This window comes from Lepus europaeus, chromosome 14, assembly GCF_033115175.1.
Source record: "Lepus europaeus isolate LE1 chromosome 14, mLepTim1.pri, whole genome shotgun sequence".
NCBI classification, from domain to species: domain Eukaryota; kingdom Metazoa; phylum Chordata; class Mammalia; order Lagomorpha; family Leporidae; genus Lepus; species Lepus europaeus.
The window spans coordinates 3307673-3327243 of record NC_084840.1 but is presented as its reverse complement, the minus strand read 5'-3'; the positions used below and the strand labels follow the sequence as shown (position 1 = coordinate 3327243).

At 43.6% G+C, this 19571-nt stretch overlaps 1 protein-coding gene across 1 annotated transcript in view; it reads right to left on the bottom strand.

Moving 5' to 3' along the window:
- HMCN1 (hemicentin 1) overlaps positions 1 to 19571 on the bottom strand; it is a 447479-nt gene that overhangs the window by 144793 nt on the left and 283115 nt on the right. The window contains exons 40-45 of the mRNA XM_062211414.1: positions 13854 to 13955; positions 12926 to 13099; positions 12170 to 12321; positions 10242 to 10365; positions 5759 to 5934; positions 3808 to 3904 (exon numbers count right to left, since the gene is read on the bottom strand). Of these exons, the coding sequence (XP_062067398.1) occupies positions 3808 to 3904; positions 5759 to 5934; positions 10242 to 10365; positions 12170 to 12321; positions 12926 to 13099; positions 13854 to 13955 (825 nt within the window). The remainder of the gene's footprint in view (positions 1 to 3807; positions 3905 to 5758; positions 5935 to 10241; positions 10366 to 12169; positions 12322 to 12925; positions 13100 to 13853; positions 13956 to 19571) is intronic.

Genomic DNA, 19571 nt, shown 5'->3' with positions numbered 1-19571 from the left:
CTCTTTGAAGCTCATGCCACCAATTTACCTCTCCATCAGTGATGCTTACTCCATCAGTGAACCTTCACTCTCTACTCAATCTGAATCTTGTTTTCATTCTTTGTTCACACCAAGCCGCGCCACCGTTCTGCAGGAACCCAATACCCACACGTGTGACGGGTCTAGAAACCTTGCCTACTCAGCACTTTGATCTGCTCATCCCTTCCTCCATCAGATAACGTACTGTGACCTTTTTCATCATCTGCATAAAAACTTACAACTTAGGCCACCCTACAATTGCTCTATTCTTGTTCTCTCAATTATTTTCAACTCTCAATTCATCAATCTAATTGAATCTCAAGTTCTTTCAAAACTCTCCCTGTCCAGATGCCTGCTGTTTCATTCACTGACTTCTCTATCCAGCTCAGATCTAATGATCAATAATTTCAACTGATCCGTTGTCACTGGTCTAAAATGCCTTGCACGCCTGCCCTTCCTGTTTGCCAACACCCTTACTCTGGGTGGATCCTACAGTTTACACTGTCATCACCTATATCACAGATGGAAATTCCATGGAAAAAAGGGCCACAATTGCACAGATTACCACTGCTCTAACATTAAAATCTACATCCTAAACTCTACCCTCCTCTACCCCCAGAGCCTCCATCAATAAAAATACTTAGAAATCTCTATCTGTAATTCATTCCCTTCTAAAATCTAGACCTCCAAAAATATTGTTTATACATCTGAAAGGAAGACAGATAGGTAAGAGAGGGTTCCATCTGCTGGATCACTATCTGAATGCTCACAACAGCCTGGGCTGGGCCAAGCTCAAGTCAGAAGCCAGGAACTCAATCCATGTGGCAGGGAACCAAGGAGCTGAGCCAGCACCTGCTGTGCGTTAGCAGGAAGCTGGAATCAGCAACAGAGGGAAGACTTGAACCTGGGTACTCCAATATGAGATTTGAGTGCTCCACACAGACACTGCCTGGAGATCCAGACCTTTACATACAACTGTCTATGTAACACCCCAGTGTGGGTATCCGAGGAGCGCTGCCAAACTTGCCTCGGCCAGAACTGACCTCAGCCGCCCCTGTTCCCTCGGTCCACATAGCCCAGCTGGCTAGGCCACACAGACATCCATCCTTTCCTCTTTCTGATTCAGTTTCCTAAACACATCTACAGTTTACCTGTTTCCTTCTAAAACACAGACCTGAGTATCCCAGCCCTTGAAATCCCTTACACCCTTTCACCCTCAGAATCAAACCCTTTTTAAATTGACATAAGATGCTTTCCTCGATCTGTTCAGTTTACCTTCTCCCTAACATCTCCTCTTTCTGCTGTGCGCCACACTGGGCTCCACAGAGGAAGGTGGTAGTTCAGTGGCTCAGAGAACGCAGATCATATTCTTCAGGTCTCTAAGTTTCTTCTTCCCTTTTCACGGAGTCAATGCCAACTCATTCTAAGGGCTCAGTTAGACACAATGTACCCCAAAGTGCCTTTCCACATAACCTATGACCCTCTTGAGAGGTTTAATTTTAATTGGCCAAAGATTTTCTTCCCCAGTTAACTGTAAGTTGACCTTTCTGTGCCTACCCCGGCACACTGCCGTGAACACAGGGCGCACCTCGAAGGTTGTCTGCGTGAATCATCCTGTACACCTCAGCTCTCACCCACCGCTCATTCTGGCACCACTGCAGCCTGTTGTCCACGATTACACTGCTTCTCTCTCTCTCTCTTTTTTTTTTTTTTTTGACAGGCAGAGTAGACAGTGAGAGAGAGAAACAGAGAGAAAGGTCTTCCTTTGCCGTTGGTTCACTCTCCAATGGCCGCTGTGGCTGGCGTGCTGCGGCCGGCGCACCGCGCTGATCCGAAGCCTGGAGCCAGGTGCTTCTCCTGGTCTCCCATGGGGTGCAGGGCCCAAGCACTTGGGCCATCCTCCACTGCCTTCCTGGGCCATAGCAGAGAGCTGGCCTGGAAGAGGGGCAACCAGGACAGAACCGGCGCCCCGACCGGGACTAGAACCTGGTGTGCCGGCGCCACAGGCGGAGGATTAGCCTGTTGAGCCACGGCGCTGGCCATGATGCTTCTCTTCACAAGGCACTGGTCTGCACATTTGCAAAGTACAAGATGTTTAACTTCTCTGAAATAGTAACATTCAACCACCCATCCACCCATGCATCTACTCATCCAGGTCCTTGAAATTCACTGTGTTCTGGAAACACCACTGTCCCGAGTTTCTGTGAAGCATTACATTTTTTTTTTTTTTTAATTTCTTGAGAGAGAGAGAGAGAGAGAGAATGACTCCTATCCACTAGTTCACTTTCCCCAAACATCCATAATGATCCCCCAGCTGGTTACAAAACTTGTCAGGAAACCCAATCTACTAGGTCGCGCATGGAGGTGGAAGAGCCCATTTATTTGGGCCATCACTGCCTCCGAGGGTCAGTATTAGCAGGAAGCTGGAGCTGGGAGCCAGAATTGAGAACTGAACCTAGGAACGCTAATGTGGGACAAACGTATCTTAATCACTGAGCCAAACACTCACACGCTCCTTCATTTTCTCACCCTACGATTTTGTCTACTCCTTCTTAATTTCCTACTTGAGGTCTCTTCCCTCTAATCCCTTATATAGCACACTTGAGAACCATCCCCTATAGTCCTCTCCCAGCTCCACTGCTACTGCAGAGCTGTGTCTCCAGCCTCAGGTTTCTAACTCCTCCCTCTCCTGATCTGCAGGCCCACATTCTGGCTGTATGGAGGTCAGAGGGACAGGTCACAGGTGCCTCAAACACTAGCAATGATTTCTTTACATCACTTCCTAGTTGATTATCATGGTTAACTTTTCTTTCTTAACCTTTTGTTCAATCCTGACTTCGTAACCCTCAGCTCAGTGCCTTGTCCACGTTGGAACATTTTCCTCACTTGAAAGAAATGAGGGAGGAAGGGAAAGGGAGATGACGGAGGATGGGATGTGGGAGGGACAGGGATGAATGGCAGGTAACCAACACAAGCAGACATAAATTTATGACAGGGTAAATTTTCTATGCAAAGTGAATTAGTCGTCTCACATGGTGAATCGCAGCATCTCAAGATTTGCCTCAAGGATTTTTAAAATGACAAGCTGATTCATTAACAAGCCCTTATCTGCCTAAATTCACATCTTTACAGATTTCTAGAATATTTGTTCTCCATTAGAATCAAATTATTTTCCCTTTAATTTTATCTAAAATGTGTTTTTGAAAAAGCATTTGTCCATCAAAGATCAATTTCAACTTATCATCTTCATAATTTAGAAGCTTAACAAATACAATCAACATAACAGGGACTTAATATGTTATAAATGAACTTAAAAAATTATTTGAAATAAAGTGAACATTCCAGAAATGGATGTAGTTTTTAACAGTGGACAGATGGCTACAGCCAAGGTAAGAGTTGTGATTATTCACCCAAATTATCTTAATTAGTAACAAACAAAATGACTCCCAGTGCGAATAGCCCTTACTCCTGGTTAGCATCTGTAGCACACATTCTCTCTTGCTCTTTCTCACATAATTGGCTTTTTGACTGACTTTCAATTGGCTGAACCAATGCAAGTCTCTGGAGAAGCCAATTATGATGTTGGGACCAATTTGTAGATGCTCTTGAATCTGTTGCCTGAGCTGGACTCAGGACAACGCATCACCTAAATGTCTTGATTACTGCCCATCTCTGTATTATAATCAACTCTAGCTGCATGGACTGATGGCATTTTGAGAACTGACACACAGAATAACAGGGTGGCCCACAGGCTGTGTCATTTGCTGTACAGGGGTTGATCATACTTACCCCAAATGTTGACATTGTAGTTCTTCTCAGTTTTCCCAGCAACATTTGTAGCCTCACAGGTGTAACGTCCTGCATCCTGAACTTGAGCATCTTCAATCTGAAAACCAAATCATGCTTGGAAACAAGTTTGTACTTCCTGATTCTGTTAGCCCTCATTGTGTTCTCTTATTTTTAACTGAAGATTTTCAAACATATATAAAGAATATGAATGGCGATATCTCCATCTCCATCGTCCATATTCAACACTTACCAAGAGTCAACAATTTGTTTCTTAGTACCCAGGTTGGTAGATGACTGAGTAAAATAAAACGGGTTCTGTCACTTGGTCTGGTTAAGGGTGTGTGTACTTGTGAATGGTTGTGGGCAGTGCATAGGTAAGGCAGTTTCAACCAACCACAGGTCTCTTCCCTCCTCCTCAAAGGGGACCTGCAGAAATGACTGCTGTATTCACGGACATCTGCACTCATTCAGCTGCGCCTCCATCACCGGACTTCTACCCAACGCTTTCTCAAGGCTGGGCTCCTGCCTGTTTCTGGCCTGTTGCTCAGTTGGCTTCTCCCTTTCGTCAGTGACACTGATCATTCCTTTCACACCCAGCCTCACTACTACAGAGGAATTGCTCCCAAGACCCCATGCTTTGCCTCTCACACACACCACTATGCCCCCTCTGCTCACCCCATGAGCTGCCCTCCGGGGGTGGGCTGCTCAGCTCACTGCCCTTCCTATAGCCTGACCCCCTCCATCCATGCCCCAGGCTCTCTATTTCCCAGGGATGACCCTCCTCTTCCAAGAATCTACGATTAGCACAGGTTCTGAAGCTGCCCTCCCTGTGTTCAAATTGAATTTCTGCCTCTTAGTCAACTATGCACAGATAACTCCCTTTCCATTTCTCCCTTAGGTTATTATGAGGATTTTACAAATATACAATGGCCCTTTGGCCTCCTGAATGCTAATTCCTTAGACTGGGTTTCAAAGCTAGCCCTTCAGCACTCAAGTCAAACTTGTCAACATTTCCAAATAATCACTGTGTTAAATTCTCTGTTTCCTGACGCATGTCTGTGTCCTGTCTACTCTTAGAAAGCCAATTGGTTCTGCCACCATTATTCCAGGCAGCCATGGCCTCACCTTTTGCTATCTTCCCTCAAATGCATAGTCTATAAGTAATTAACTCGAACTTATAATACACATCGCATGTTTTCACTGAACTGTTACTTTTTCATATACCTATTCAAAGTTGGAAGACATTAGGGCCATGAGATATGTCACACTTTTTATGCATCCTTATCCAGGGCAGCTAAAATGGCTATTTGCTGATTTGGCTAAATGACTGGAGACAAAGAATTCATGGGGATATTTCTTTTTCTTTTCTTTTTTTTTTTTTGACAGGCAGAGTGGATAGTGAAAGAGAGAGACAGAGAGAAAGGTTTTCCTTTTTGCCATTGGTTCACCCTCCAATGGCCGCTGCGGCCGGCATATCTCACTGATCCGAAGCCAGGAGCCAGGTGCTTCTCCTGGTTTCCCATGCGGGTGCAGGGCCCAAGGACTTGGGCCATCCTCCACTGCACTCCCGGGCCATAGCAGAGAGCTGGCCTGGAAGAGGGGCAACTGGGATAGAATCCGGCGCCCCGACTGGGACTAGAACCTGGTGTGCCAGTGCCGCTAGGTGGAGGATTAGCCTGTTAAGCCACGGCGCTGGCCTTGTGGGGATATTTCTATAAGCTTTTCCTGGGAATATTTTTTGGAAACAGTTTATGTCTATAAATATGGACAGACCATTAAATACTGAAATCTCAGTAAATGCAAAATTTAAAAATATTACAAACCTCACCAACGAAAGCATTTCTAGAATTTTGTAAGATGAAGTTAGGAGAACGCTAGGGAAAGACAGGCAAGATGAACAGGGGTAAAACTGAAATCATGAATAGGAATGAGACAGAGATGAGGGCCTTACCTGTAACACACTTCCGTCCTCAGCGATGCTGAGGCCTGGCTTCCTCAGCAGGGGGCGGCCGTCTTTCAGCCAGGTGAGCGTGGGGGGCGGGACAGCGTCGCTTCTGCAGAGCAACTCCAGGGCGTGGCTGAGGAGCACAGAGACGTTCTGTTCTTCTCCCACGATGTTGGGTGGAACTAGTGAGAGAGGGCCAGCACACCATTATGTCCACCAACCACGGGGACCCACACGGAAACAGCCCCGCACTCATCCAACTCAACCTCTGCTTGTGTGGCTCAGAACCAGGTGCAAACCACTCGCTGGTTCCTGCTGAACACACAGTCCTCACCTTCATTTAGGAACCTTCTGGAAGCTCTAACCAAGTGCTCCTTTAAGTGACTTCTAGAATACACATTTCTGTTTAAGGTTTTCAAAGTAGTAAATCACTCAAGAAGTTTGTGGAAACAATAAGGAATTAAAAGCAAATGTACTTTCCAGATTTGTATTTTTTGAAAAAGAAAGAAAGTCCATAGTCACACAGGGGCAGAACTGTAACTGGAGTTGAGAGAGGAGACGCACATCACCCAGTCCCAGGAGCACTTCTGCTCTGCAAAGCAACAGACCGGGCAGAGGGCAAAGCTGGGAGCACTTCGGCGGCGGTGCCTCCCACGGAGCGCAGAGCACGTGGGACACATGCGTGACAGAGACCAAGCGGGGTCAGCGACCAGCTGCACAACACACCCGCCTTGTGCAGAGGGAGGAAATGAGTTGAAATTTTAATGAGATTGAAATTAGCACTCCCCAGCTTGTCCGATGCTGACGAGCGTGCCTGGAGAAGTTCAAGGCCCCTCCCTCCCTCGGGGCCACTAAAGCACCATTTGTCTTAGAGGCTGAGAAAGACAGGGTGGGCTCCATAGCCCCTCAGGGGCTGCAGGCAAAATAAATCAGAAAAGAAAAACTCACCGAGAAATGGGGCCTGTAATAAAAAGGGCTGCTCCGGAAAAGGGCCGAGGGGAATCTCCTAGACCACTTCTCACCAAATCCTGACCACTCAGCACTGTGGGAGGCTTACCACATGTGTAGCATATCTGCTTTTCAGAAAATGCTCAAGTTGTATTGAAACTAACCCCTGAGTGCCATTCCATGTGCTTTGGCAGAAATGAGTATTGTGGTCAGGAATATTAGGAGTCTGTTGGCCGCTGTTTCAGGAGCAATACCCCAGCATGCATTGTGTCTCTGTCACCAGGAGGGTTCTGCAGCCATGGCTGCAGTGGGAAAGGGTTACGAATGAAAAGCCACTTCCCCGTGCCGCCTCTGAGTGAGAGACTTGCACTAGGCCCAAGGACCCTGTGCTGAAGGAAGAAACACCATGCACAGTGGCTGGGACAGGATGGGACCCCGGGGTGGGGGTGGGGGGGCAGCTCTGCGTATGTAGGATGTTCCTTCCACCCGCTCTCAAGAGGCTTATGGTACCATGTGAGGTACAGGAAACAGGATGGATTCTGATGTGCGATACACTAGGTAAAAGGTAGGCCAGTCTGTTCAAGATTCACACTGCCATAAAAGTAGCAAAGTAAGCACAATTAAGGCCATGTTCTAAGATAACATAAAAACTGACATTCACAACTCTCAGCACAGGAAATGCTAAATAGAATAGCCAAATTTCCAGCCTGGAAATAACTTTGGGTAAAGTTTGTCTCATTGGGTAAAAAGCTACCATAATTATATAAAAGTATGTTTATCTTAGATTATTTGCAGAATTTACAAGAGCATGGCTTCTTTATGACTATAGAAGTAAAAGTCGGAAACAATTCCAGAGTTCAGAATGTTAATTTATTTCCAAATATTTTCCCTTCAATTACTTTTCTTTACAGCTAAATGAGTTCAACCAAGTTCAAAAGGAAACCAGATTTTAAAGGTTAGAGGAAAATGCAAAAACAGCATAGTATTCATTTACGGAACATAAATCGAGCAAATCTAATTAGACCAAGAATACACACTTGTACTTCCAAAATGCATCTATTTCCTTCTGTCCTGTCTCTCATCTACAGTGTTTTGGTCTAAGAGGAGAATAAAGCTCCATTCTCCTCAGCTTCGTTAGAGGCCATTTCAATTTTACTGTGTGGCTTTGTGGCCTAGGAGGGTTATGTTCTGGATCCATTACTCATCCAGTACTGCATCCTTGTTACATTGAATTAGCCAAATCAGAGCTGCCATGGGTTATAGATGCTGGGATGCTGGTGAATGTGCGAAGTCCACCAAAGCTCTCTGACCCAAGTTTAAAGAGAAGGCACCAGCAGAACTCGGATCTTGTAAAAACCCTTTTCTGTTCCAGTGTCTCAGAATATGGCAAAACAGACTCTGGGTTTATACCCAGAGGGAAATTCTTCAGTGAATTACTTTCCTACTGTAATTGCTACAATTTTATTTTTAAAAATTTATTTGAAAGGCAGAATGAGTGTATGAGTGTGTGTGTGTGTGTGCATGAGATAGTTGAACACAGAGAGAGCTTCCATCTGTTGGTTCACTCTTCAAATGTTTGCAACAGCCGGGGCTGGGATAGGCCCAAGCTAAGAGCCCAGAACTCTATCCAGGTCTCCCCACTGGGTGTCAGGGATCCAAGAACTTGGACCATCTTGTCCTGCCTCTGAGGATACACATGAGTAGAAAGCTGGAATTGGAAGCAAAGCTGGGACTCGAAGCCGGGCCCTCCAATATGGGATGCAGGCATCCAAAGCAGCATCCTAACCACTGTGGCCAAACACCCATCGCTATTGACCTGTAGGGAAAGTTACTTTATCTGTTGTCACCAACTCGACACAGGACCGCCAAGGTTGCCACTACAAATACTTGAAGGAAGATAATACTAATATTGGAACACAGATTGGAAACTGAGATCAGATTACAAACCTTTTTTTAATCTCACACTTCTTTGGTAGCTTGTTGCACAGATATATGAAATGCTGAACACATACATGCATTCTCAATCATACACACTTTGAGTTAGTCATTTGACTTTTGCACCAGAGGGAGAGATACTGGTTTTCGGTCTAAATAGCTGGCATGGAAGAGCCTCAGCAGATGATGAAGAACAAGAATGCACGTTTCCATGACTCCCAGAAAACACCAGCGTTTACCATCTCCCAGGCCCACTCGTGACAGGAACCAGTGCGGAAATGGCAGGAGCCCATCTGCTTTTCTCACGAGTGAAAACCCAGTCAACAGCAGCGTCACCACGTGCTTGCTAACAGCTGAAGGAGCTAGAGCAGCACATACACAGATGGACCCAAAGATCATCCCCAGAGGTATGCGAGGAAGGTGCCTCCCAGGTGTTCATAAAGCAGGGGGGCCACTCGGTTCGGGGGGGTCAGAGTGTGGAGGGCTGGGCCTCTGTGGACCTGCTTGCTGTCTCGGAAACACCAGCACACCTGCAGGTCAACTGCAGAGGCACAGAAAAGAAGGCACAGAGTGTCCTTTGGCAGTGGGCTCAGGCCTCCGAGGCCGACTGTGACCTCCTAGCTCTGTGTCGTGTCCACCGTAACACAGAGATGAGTTACTAACAAAGATCACAGGGTGTACTGTGTCAGTGACTGTGGTCACCCACTTTCTTCTGGCAACTTACAAAGTGAAATCAACATGATCCACATGGCTGGAAATTAGAGAAAACAAAAACAAAAAAACCCATTTCTCTTAAGACTGCATTGTTTGGAAGTGAAGTCGGACTTAAAGGAGAGAAATTCATTCAACAGACGTGCTTCAAGATGCTAGGGAATAAGTACTTTCATTAATCTATGAACCAAGGAATGTAACGCAAGCAAGACACAGGGTAAAGTCCGAGAGAGCTGGGGATGCACAGCTGTGATCCGTAACCGGTCTATTCCGGGGACTCTCACCATGGTGGAGCCAGACACTCCCAACTGCTTCCTCCTGGGTAGGAAAAAACCCGGAATGTCGTCTCAACCTATGTCTAGCTTAACTGCCGCTCCTCAAATACCCTCTAACTCAGACATATATTATCAGTCACAAAATACTGACTAAATAACAAAAGCCATATGAGCATGGCTTTGAGAACAGGGGAGCAGAGTCCCTGGAACCTACCTGTTTAGTGAGAAGACTGTCTTCCTAACAAGTCTATCCACAGCCAAGTTCCTGAAGGGGCTCTACAAAACCAGCAACCTACATGTTGGCTCTATGCATTTTAATTCCTCAGAACGTTTAAAAAGAAACATCACTCACCATCAAATACCAGCCATCGTCAAATGTCCATGAAAAATGCTGATTAAGGAATTTAAAAATCTTATATTCCAAAGTAAATTATTCTCTTCATTCCATTCCTCCAAGAATTTCTGAAGTACCCTTGCACCAAGCAGCCAGAGAATTTGGTTTGAAGTGACCTGGTGCTAGTATCGCTTTGTTCATTTGCTCTTTATTAACTTCCCCAATGAGCTTTCTAGCCCCTACAGGTGTGTCTATCAGAGCTGAAATGGTTTCCTAAAGGTCTTACCGTGGACTCGGAGCTCAATGTCCCTCTGATTCTCGCCAGCAGCATTCACTGCCACACAGGTGTACCTCCCCGAGTCACTGACTTGTGCGCTGGCCAAGGCTAAGATGCGGCCCCCAGAAAGAACCTGTGAAAGGAAAGAAAGCTGAGCAGTGGACAGGCCCCCGAGCACGGTGCACCATAGGCCGTTCCTCTTGTTTTCTGAGGCTCAGGAATTCACACTTACAACTAGGAGGAGTTTCACCTGGGTATTTTTTTTTTTTATTATTATTATTTTTTTTTTGACAGGCAGAGTGGACAGTGAGAGAGAGACAGAGAGAAAGGTCTTCGTTTTGCCGTTGGTTCACCCTCCAATGGCCGCCGCGGTAGCGCGCTGCGGCCGGCGCACCGCGCTGTTCCGATGGCAGGAGCCAGGTGCTTCTCCTGGTCTCCCACGGGGTGCAGGGCCCAAACACTTGGGCCATCCTCCACTGCACTCCCTGGCCACAGCGGAGAGCTGGCCTGGAAGAGGGGCAACCGGGACAGGATCGGTGCCCCGACCAGGACTAGAACCTGGTGTGCCGGCGCCGCAAGGCGGAGGAATAGCCTGTTGAGCCACGGCGCCGGCCTTCACCTGGGTATTTTAAAGTGGTCAAGCAATGCATAATCCCTTTTTGATTTTCCCAGTAGGAGAATGGGAGAGGCTAGACTCAAACTTAGAAATTATCTTTGAAAATATGTCTGTTTGTCATCAAATAAAGGTCAAATTTAACCCATACTTTCCACAGACAATGTCACTGAGACAAAGACAAAAAGTGAGAATGAGAGGAATTAATTATCCTTCTAATTTTTTCTGGGCAAACAAACATGAAGTTAAAAACCAACAAAGTACAGGGCCAGCGCTGTGGTACTGTGGGCTAAGCCTCCGCCTGCAGCACCAGCATCCAATACAGGTGCTGGTTCGTGTCCCAGCTGCTCTTCTGATCCAGTGCTCTGCTGTGGCCTGGGAGAGCACTGGAAGATGGCCCAAGTGCATGGGTCCCTGCACCTGCCTGGGAGACCTGGAAGAAGCTCCTGGCTCTTGGCTTTGGATCGGCTTAGCTCCAAGCCGTTGCATCCATTTGGGGACTGATTTCTCTCCCTATCTCTCCCTCTCTCTGTTTCTAACTCTGACTCTCAAATAAATAAAACCTTAAAAAAAAAAACCAACAATAAAGTAGTAGCCAAATACGCTAATTAAGTCCATTTATTGTTCTTTTCTCACACAGATCCACTGGTGCTTCTAAATATTGACTTTAATTCTGCATTTTCTATGATCCCAAATTCTGGAAGTGACAGATTTTCAAGAATAGCTGAAGAATTAAAATATTAGGAGTATTTTCACTAGTAGAGAAAATGAGAGTAAACTCAAAGTTTGGTATATGTGCTTTTGAATTTTAAAGTTTGAGTCAGTGTAAGTGTACTTAACTTTGTTTTTCTAAGACTTGAATTTCATTTATCATCATGCTTCCATTTTAATTTCTCTTACTTGCTTATTTGATGCTTTATGGAAGTATGTATGCTCTGTGTGGTTCTCTGATTCATTATTATTGCCAGATATTTAAGAATCAATTTTATCAGGAGACTATTTTGTTGTTGATGATGAACATTTCTGTCTATGAGGTATCATTTGTGGTAAAAGTAGGAAAGAGGAGGCAGGTAGAAAATAATACTGAAATAAACAGTCAAAATACACGTTAAATAAAGGAACTCTCAGAAAAACTGAGCTTTCACTCAATTGTTGAGAAATCCCAACGGTGTGTGCCCATAGTATTTATGAGTGCATACGTGTATTTAAAAAAATACCATTTGTTAGTCCTTGTTTTTCAGATCTCTTCATCAGCTTGACCTGCTTATACTTCTTGTATTGAATAATCAGGAGGAAATTTCACCCAAAAGTCGACACAGGGTACCTGTATTCCATTAGTGAAACTCGAGACAGGGCTGCCATCCTTCAGCCAGGTCAGGCTCGGGGCAGGGATGCCTCTGGCTTCGCATTCTAACCTCACCAGATCATTCACCACCACTGCTACCACGTCATTGCTGCTGGAAATCGATGGGGGTACTGGAAATCAATAAATAAAAGACGCGTTAACTCCGCGGGATGTGGCATCTCAACGCACCGAGCGCCCTACGGTTCGGCTGTGGGAAGCTCCTTCATATCTCGTTGCGGCTCTAAGCACAGGCATCCTGTGGGGTAAGCAGGGCAAGTATCTGTAGCCCACTTTACAGATGATGACAGGGAGGCGGTGCTAGTTTGTCTAGAAGTCCAGATGTTGGCAGCAGGGTGGGAGTTTCACTTGACTTCCAGGCTGTCATGTCTGACTGTGTGCGTGCGTGTGTGTGTGCCACTCCACTATAGAATGTTAACTACTAAATCCTCTTAAAAGCAGCATTAGACGTAATGATGTGAAACATTTCCGTAACCAATCGCTGATAAGAGCACTAATGATATTTTCAACAACTCACCTGAAGCAAGCAAATTCGGCTGCATTTGACACTTGAGCATTTGAGAAGGAATCGGGAACAAGAAAGTGTAAGTTTTAGGACACCATGCCCTTGAAAAAAGCTTACAGCATCGCACTGTTAAGTATTTACACCAGCATCTCACAGAAGCATCTCGTCATTCTGAACACTTCTTTACCCCAGGATGCGCTGGCAGCACTAACCGTGAACTTGCAGACTATAAAACAACTCTGTAGCGCCCGCTGAGTTGACGGCCACGCACTTGTACACTCCAGCATCTGAAATCTGTGCACTTTCAATGACAACGATCTGCCCTCTCTTCAAGAAAGTGGCGCTGGTGGCTGAGAGTGGACGGTTATCTTTGTACCATGTGATTACTGAAACAGGAAGGGGAGAAGATCTACGTAAGATGTCGTAAAATTCACTCCAGCGAGGGGCATCTTTACTATAATAATCATGGCTGCTTCATGCTTATGCTGAGTTTAACCTGCTGAAATGAACAATTCAGGGCTGATTTTTAAGAGGAGGTAACCCAATAAAAACACCCAAGAGCCAAGTCAATTGAGTCCTGAAAATGAACTCAGAAAAGATACATTTTTATGTTGTCTCGTATATCAATATTGTTTAAAACACACTTTGCGCTATTTCTTTCTGCTGTGTATTTCCTCAAATCCACAGACATTTTGCACATACCTCTAAATCAAAATCAAATACCATACACACTAGGAACCTAACAATTTATATTATTGAGTCATACAAATAACATCAGATGACCACAACTTATAATCAACTTGGTCTATCTCCATTAACAATAAATTTAAAAACTATTTTCCTACATAAATGCGTGTGGAATACCATTTTGAGTCTTGTGGCCACAATATGGGCAATGAGACATTTAAGAGATTCACAAGAGCATTTCTACATTACGTGGCTAAGTTATTTCATGCAGTTTAAAGCAATGCAGATTCAGAACCATCAGCTATCTGATGCCATGCTTATCAAAGGCACCTTAAAGTGCTTTCTACAACCTCTCCACAGTCAGTGACTCGCATCTGCTGCTCCTGAGCAGCCCCGGCTGTCCCAGTAATGCGAAAAGGCCTTGCAAGTTACAGAATCCAAAAGTGAGCCCACCAGGCAGGGGATGTCCGGCCGCCACGCACTCCAGCTGGACAGCACCGTTCACCGCCACGGTCTCGTTCAGCATCTTCCCTGCCTCCTCCAGGCTGGGCGGCTCTGCAAGAGGCACAGGCAGGGAGTTACTGCACGTGGGTAGGCTGTTCAAGCCGGAGTCTGCTCCGTGGACATCAGATTCTGTCTTTCTTCCTCTCTTTCACCCACATACACAGTCTGATGTGTTTGAAAGAAAAGTGACACACACTACTAAGCAGAATTAAAGAGCAGGTTGGAAAAAGACCTTAGTTTGTTTTCTGGATCATCCATTTCTCTGCCCTCGACAGGAAAGTCCTCAGGATTTGAGAAAAGCAGCACAGGAAAACACAGTTTCCCAGTATGATTTATCCCAATCATTCTGAATTGTCTGATGACGACTCACCCTCCCAAGAAGTAATCTATGCTCTGAGCTCTCCCAGTGAATAAGTCAGTATGTCCCAAAATATCTGACTTTATCTTTGGATGGTGCTATCTTACATCACTTCAGGAAAAGCAGCACATGTTTTTGGTTTGCATCAGGTCTTATTTCTTTTGATATAAAATTTATAATAGTTCATAAAGTACAACAAAACTATCTTTCCTATTGCCAATCACTGATAATGCTTACTCTATTATTTAATAAACTTGGAACGTAGGATTCACAAAGTCTAAAAGGTATCATATAAAAGGGAGAAACAACTCAGAACACCAATGCCATTTGTTTACAACAATATCACAAGAAAAGTGGAAGGGGGACAGGATGGAAAGTTACAAGTGAACTAAAGGGCTTGCCACATTTGGAGAAGATGTTCTAGAAATAAATAAATGAGTACTGGGGCCGGCACTGTGGCATGGTCATTAAAGCTGCCACCTGCAGTGCTGGCATCCCATATGGGCACCCGTTCCTGCCCTGGCTGTCCCATTTCTGATCTAGCTTTCGGCTATAGCCTGGGAAAGCAGCAGAAGATGGCCCAGGTGCTTAGGCCTCTGAATCCATGTGGGAGACCCAGAGGGAGCTCCTGGGCTCGGATGGGCCCAGCTTTGGCTGTTGTGGCCATCTGGGGAGTGAACCACTGGATGGAAGACCGACCTTCCTTTCTCTTTCTCTTTCTCTTTCTCTCTCTCTCTCTCTCTCTCTCTCTCTCTCTCTCTCTCTGGCTCTCTGTAACCCTGCCTTTTAAATAAATAAATCTTAAAAAAAAAAAAGAAATGAGTACTTGAAATTTACCAAAAAAATACATTTTAAATGGTAGTTTTTTGGTAATGAATACAGACAGAAATCAAGAAAGAAATCCCATTCACAGTAGCCACAAAAAAAATCAAATATTTATAAATGAATTCAATCAAAGAAGTCAAAGACCTCCACAATGCAAATTATCAAACACTGATGAAAGAAATCAAGGACAGAAGAAATCATAAACATATGCCTCGCGCACAGATCAGAAGAATCAATGTCATTAAAATGTCTGTACTACCTAAAGCAACCTATAGATTCAATGAAATCCCTATCAAAATATCAATGACATTTTTTACAGAATTAAAAAATTCAATCCTAAAATTTACATGAAATCACTAAAGACCCAGAATAGCTAAAACAATCCTGAACAAGAAAAATCCAGCTGGAGGTGTCACACAATACCTGTCTTCAAAGCATACGACAAACCTACAGTTTTTTTTTTAAGATTTTATTTATTTATTTGAAAGTTAGAGTTACAGACAGTGAGAGAGAGAGACAGAGAGAAAAGTCTTCCATCTGCTGGTTCACTCCCCAAATGGCTGCAATGGCCAGAGCTGTGCTGATCCAAAGCCAGGGGCCAGGAGCTTCCTCTAGTCTCTCACACAGGTGCAGGGCCCAAGGACTTGGGCCATATTCTACTGCTTTCCCAGGCCATAGCAGAGAGCTGGATCAGAAGAGGAGCAGCCAAGACTTGAACTGCTGCCCAAATGGGATGCCAGCGCCGCAGGCGGAGGATTAACCTACTGCGCCACAGTGCCGGCCCCCAAACCTACAGTAATTAAAACAGCATGGTATTGGCATAAAAACTGATACATATATCAGTGGAACAGAAGAGAGTCCAGAAATTAATCCATGTACATACAGCCAACTGATTTTTGACAAAAGCGCTCAGATTGCACAGTAGAGTAAGGATACTCTCTTCAATAAATGGTGATGGAAAAACTGGATTTTTTTTGTAGAAGAATGAAATTAGATTCATACCTCTAACAATATACACAAATCAATTCAAGATGGATCAAAGACCTAAATTTAAGACCCGAGATACGAAGTTGCTGGAAGAAAATGTAGCAGAAACAGTCCAAGATACTGGTGTAGGGAACAGCTGCTTAGACAAGATCCTCAAAGCACAGACAACTGAAGCAGAGCTAAAATGGGCTATATCAGACTCAGAAACTTGTGAACAGCAAAGGAAATGATCAACAGTCAAGAGACATCCAACAGAATGGGGAAGTATTTTTGTAAACGACCTATCTGACAAAGGATTAAAATCCCAAATACATCAGCAACTTTAAAAACTCTACAACAGAAAAGCAACCAATCCAGTTCAGAAATGGGCAAAATACTCAATAGACAGTTCTCAAAAGAAGAAATACAAATGGCCAGCAAATATATGAAAAGCTGCTCAACATCACTAGCCATTAGGGAAATGCAAATCAAAACCACAATGAGATATGTCTTTACCCCTGTCAGAATGGTCGTAAACCCAAAACACAGAGAGTAACAAATGCTGGTGAGGAAATGGAGAAAGAGGAACACTATACACTGCTGGTGAGAATCTAAATTAGTGCAGCCACTGTGGAGATTTCTCAGAAAAACTAGAAACAGACTTGCCATATGACTCAGCAATCCCACCACCGGGTATATACCCAAAAGACTTGAACACAATGAATCACAACATACCTGCACTACCACGTTCATAGCAGTGCTGTTCAGAATCACCAGGATCTGCTAGACTCAACCAAGGTGCCCATCATATCAATGGATATGGAAATGTTGTACACTTATACAAGGGAACATTATTCATGTAGAAAAAAGAATGAAATTCTAGCATCTGCAGCAAAATGGATGCAACTGGAGGACAAAGTATTTGTCAAATAAGCCAGGCCCAGAAAGACAGATACTGCATGCTGTCTCTGATACGTGGAAGCTAAAATTTAAAAAACAAACATGTCTGTGTGTATCAGTATTGCTGCAAATACAGTTTTGTAAAACTCTGTTTTCTATCTTTGTCATACCAATGGTTAAGAATGTTATACTACTGTAGTTTTAATGATCTGTGATTACTTTAAAATTTACTGTATATTGGTAAAATGGTCATTTTTTTCCATTCAATTATTGTTTAAAGCCGTTGTCTATATTCTAAACTAAACTAGGTTCTTTTTTCTTTTTACTTGTTAAACTTTTTATTTGGTGAAGTATGATGCCTTTTTACTATAATGTAAATTTAAAATGTTATCTCAAAAACTAAAAAATGACAAGGAGAAGGAAGGAGAGTGGGAAGGAGAGAGAAGGAGGAAGGGAAAAAAAGGAATACCACTATATTCTTAGAATTTTATCTACAAAGCACACTGATTCTGCTCTGCTTTGGCCTGGGAGCGCAGTGGAGGATGGCTCAAGTGCTTAGGCCCTGCACCCCATGGGAGACCAGGAGAAGCACCTGGCTCCTGCCTTCAGATCAGCGCAGTGCGCTGGCCATGGCGCGCCGGCCGCAGCGGCCATTGGAGGGTGAACCAACGGTAAAGGAAGACCTTTCTCTCTGTCTCTCTCACTGTCCACTCTGCCTGTCCAAAAAAAAAAATAAATAAACTAAAAATTAAAATAAAAAATTACAAAAATACATTTTAAATATTTTCTCAACTTAACTCATTCTGGACACTAGAGATTCCTGGTCCAAATACAATCAATTACTTAATCAATCCATTGGTCTACCAAAAACAGGAAAGGGGAAAGAAGAAAGCAAACAAACAAAATGATTAGAAGTGAGATGGCAGAAATAAAATCAAATACGTAAATCAAGAGCATAAATGTGAGTGAGTTCATTTTCTTGTTTAATACACTTCTTGAGGGCTGGCACTGTGGCATGGTAGGTTAAACCTCCGCCTGCAATGCAGGTATCCTATATGGGCACTGGTTTGTGCTCCAGCTGCTCCTCTTCTGATCCAATTCTCTGCCTATGGCTGTCTTTGGATCACTCAGCTCCAGCTGTTGTGGCCATTTGGGAAATGAACCAGTGGATGGAAGACCTCTCTTTCTGTCTCTCCCTGTCTGTAACACTGCATATCAAACAAATATTAAAAAAAAATAGACTTCTTGATCCTTTTTGAAAAAATGGACTTTTACAAATACTTTTTTTTATATTAGAAGACCTAAGTAGATAAACAAACACAAATAAAAACCCCTACAAAAAAGTTAACAACAGAGTTGGATAAAAATAAAATCAGAACAATTTGAGAACAATTTCTGACTAACCGGAATCCAAAACAAAATGATTAAAGCAACATGATTTGTATTGATCAAAATGTTGCTTCATGAACAATCCTTTATAATGACAATGTTTTATGCATTGAACAACAAAGTAAAAATTGTTGGAAAAAAGGAAAATTTGAAAAATCTAAAGGCAGGGCCAGTACTATGGCACAGCAGGTTACACTGCCCGCTGCAATGCTGGCATCCCATCAGAGCTGGCTGTTCCACTATGACCCAGCTCCCTGCTAATGTGTCTGTGAAAGCACAGGAGGATGGCCCAAGTGCTCGGGCCCCCTCACTCACGTGGGAGACCCTGATGGAGTTCCTGGCTCCTGGCTTCAGCCTGGCCCAGCCCCAGCATTGCCATCACCTGGGGAGTGAATTAGTGAAGTCTCTTTCTCTCTCCTCCTCCCTCTTTCAAATAAAGAAATAAATCTTTTTTAAAAAAAATTTCCAGCCACATTTATGTATGTATGTGTGTATTTTTAGTTACCAAAGAATACATATTCTTTCCAAATGCCAAGGAACCATTTTCAAAATAAAATGTTAGGCAACAAAAAAACCAATAAAGTATCTTATAACCACGTTTAGTAAAACCCTAATAAAAAAGAAATCAGTAACAAAAATATAAAGTTATCTACATGAGGAAAGACTCAATAAAGATGAAATCAAGACAAAAGCAAAGATTTAGAAAAAACACAAATAAGAGCGAAACTGATTAGTATTACAACCTATGGGATGTCATTGACACAGTACATTACTTAAGGACATCCTAAGCCTCAATTAGCATATTTATAGACTAAGAAATAATGAATCATGAAAAAGGCCTAGAAAATTAAACAGGTGCGAAATAACACCACCACAGAACATAAACAAAACTCAATAATCTCAGTTGCTTTTTGGCAAGCAGAAAATATGGCTTACCCACAGAAGCAGATGCCTCTGTGGATCACTTCTTTTCTAGCACTGGTTCTTGAACGCTTACCTAGAACCCACTCCTATGATTTTTTTGTATTCACCTCAGTGTATGCATTGAACTTTCCTATTTAAGTGTATGAAAATTTTCTGCTTTATGTACCGAATTTTGATTACCAGAATTCACCAGTATTTAAAGGGCAAAAGATCTTTGAATTTAGCTCTCTGATTTTTCCCACTGTAAAAGGAAAAAGATCCAGACGGAGGCACCTTCCTTCACAAGACTTAAATTCACTTGGAGT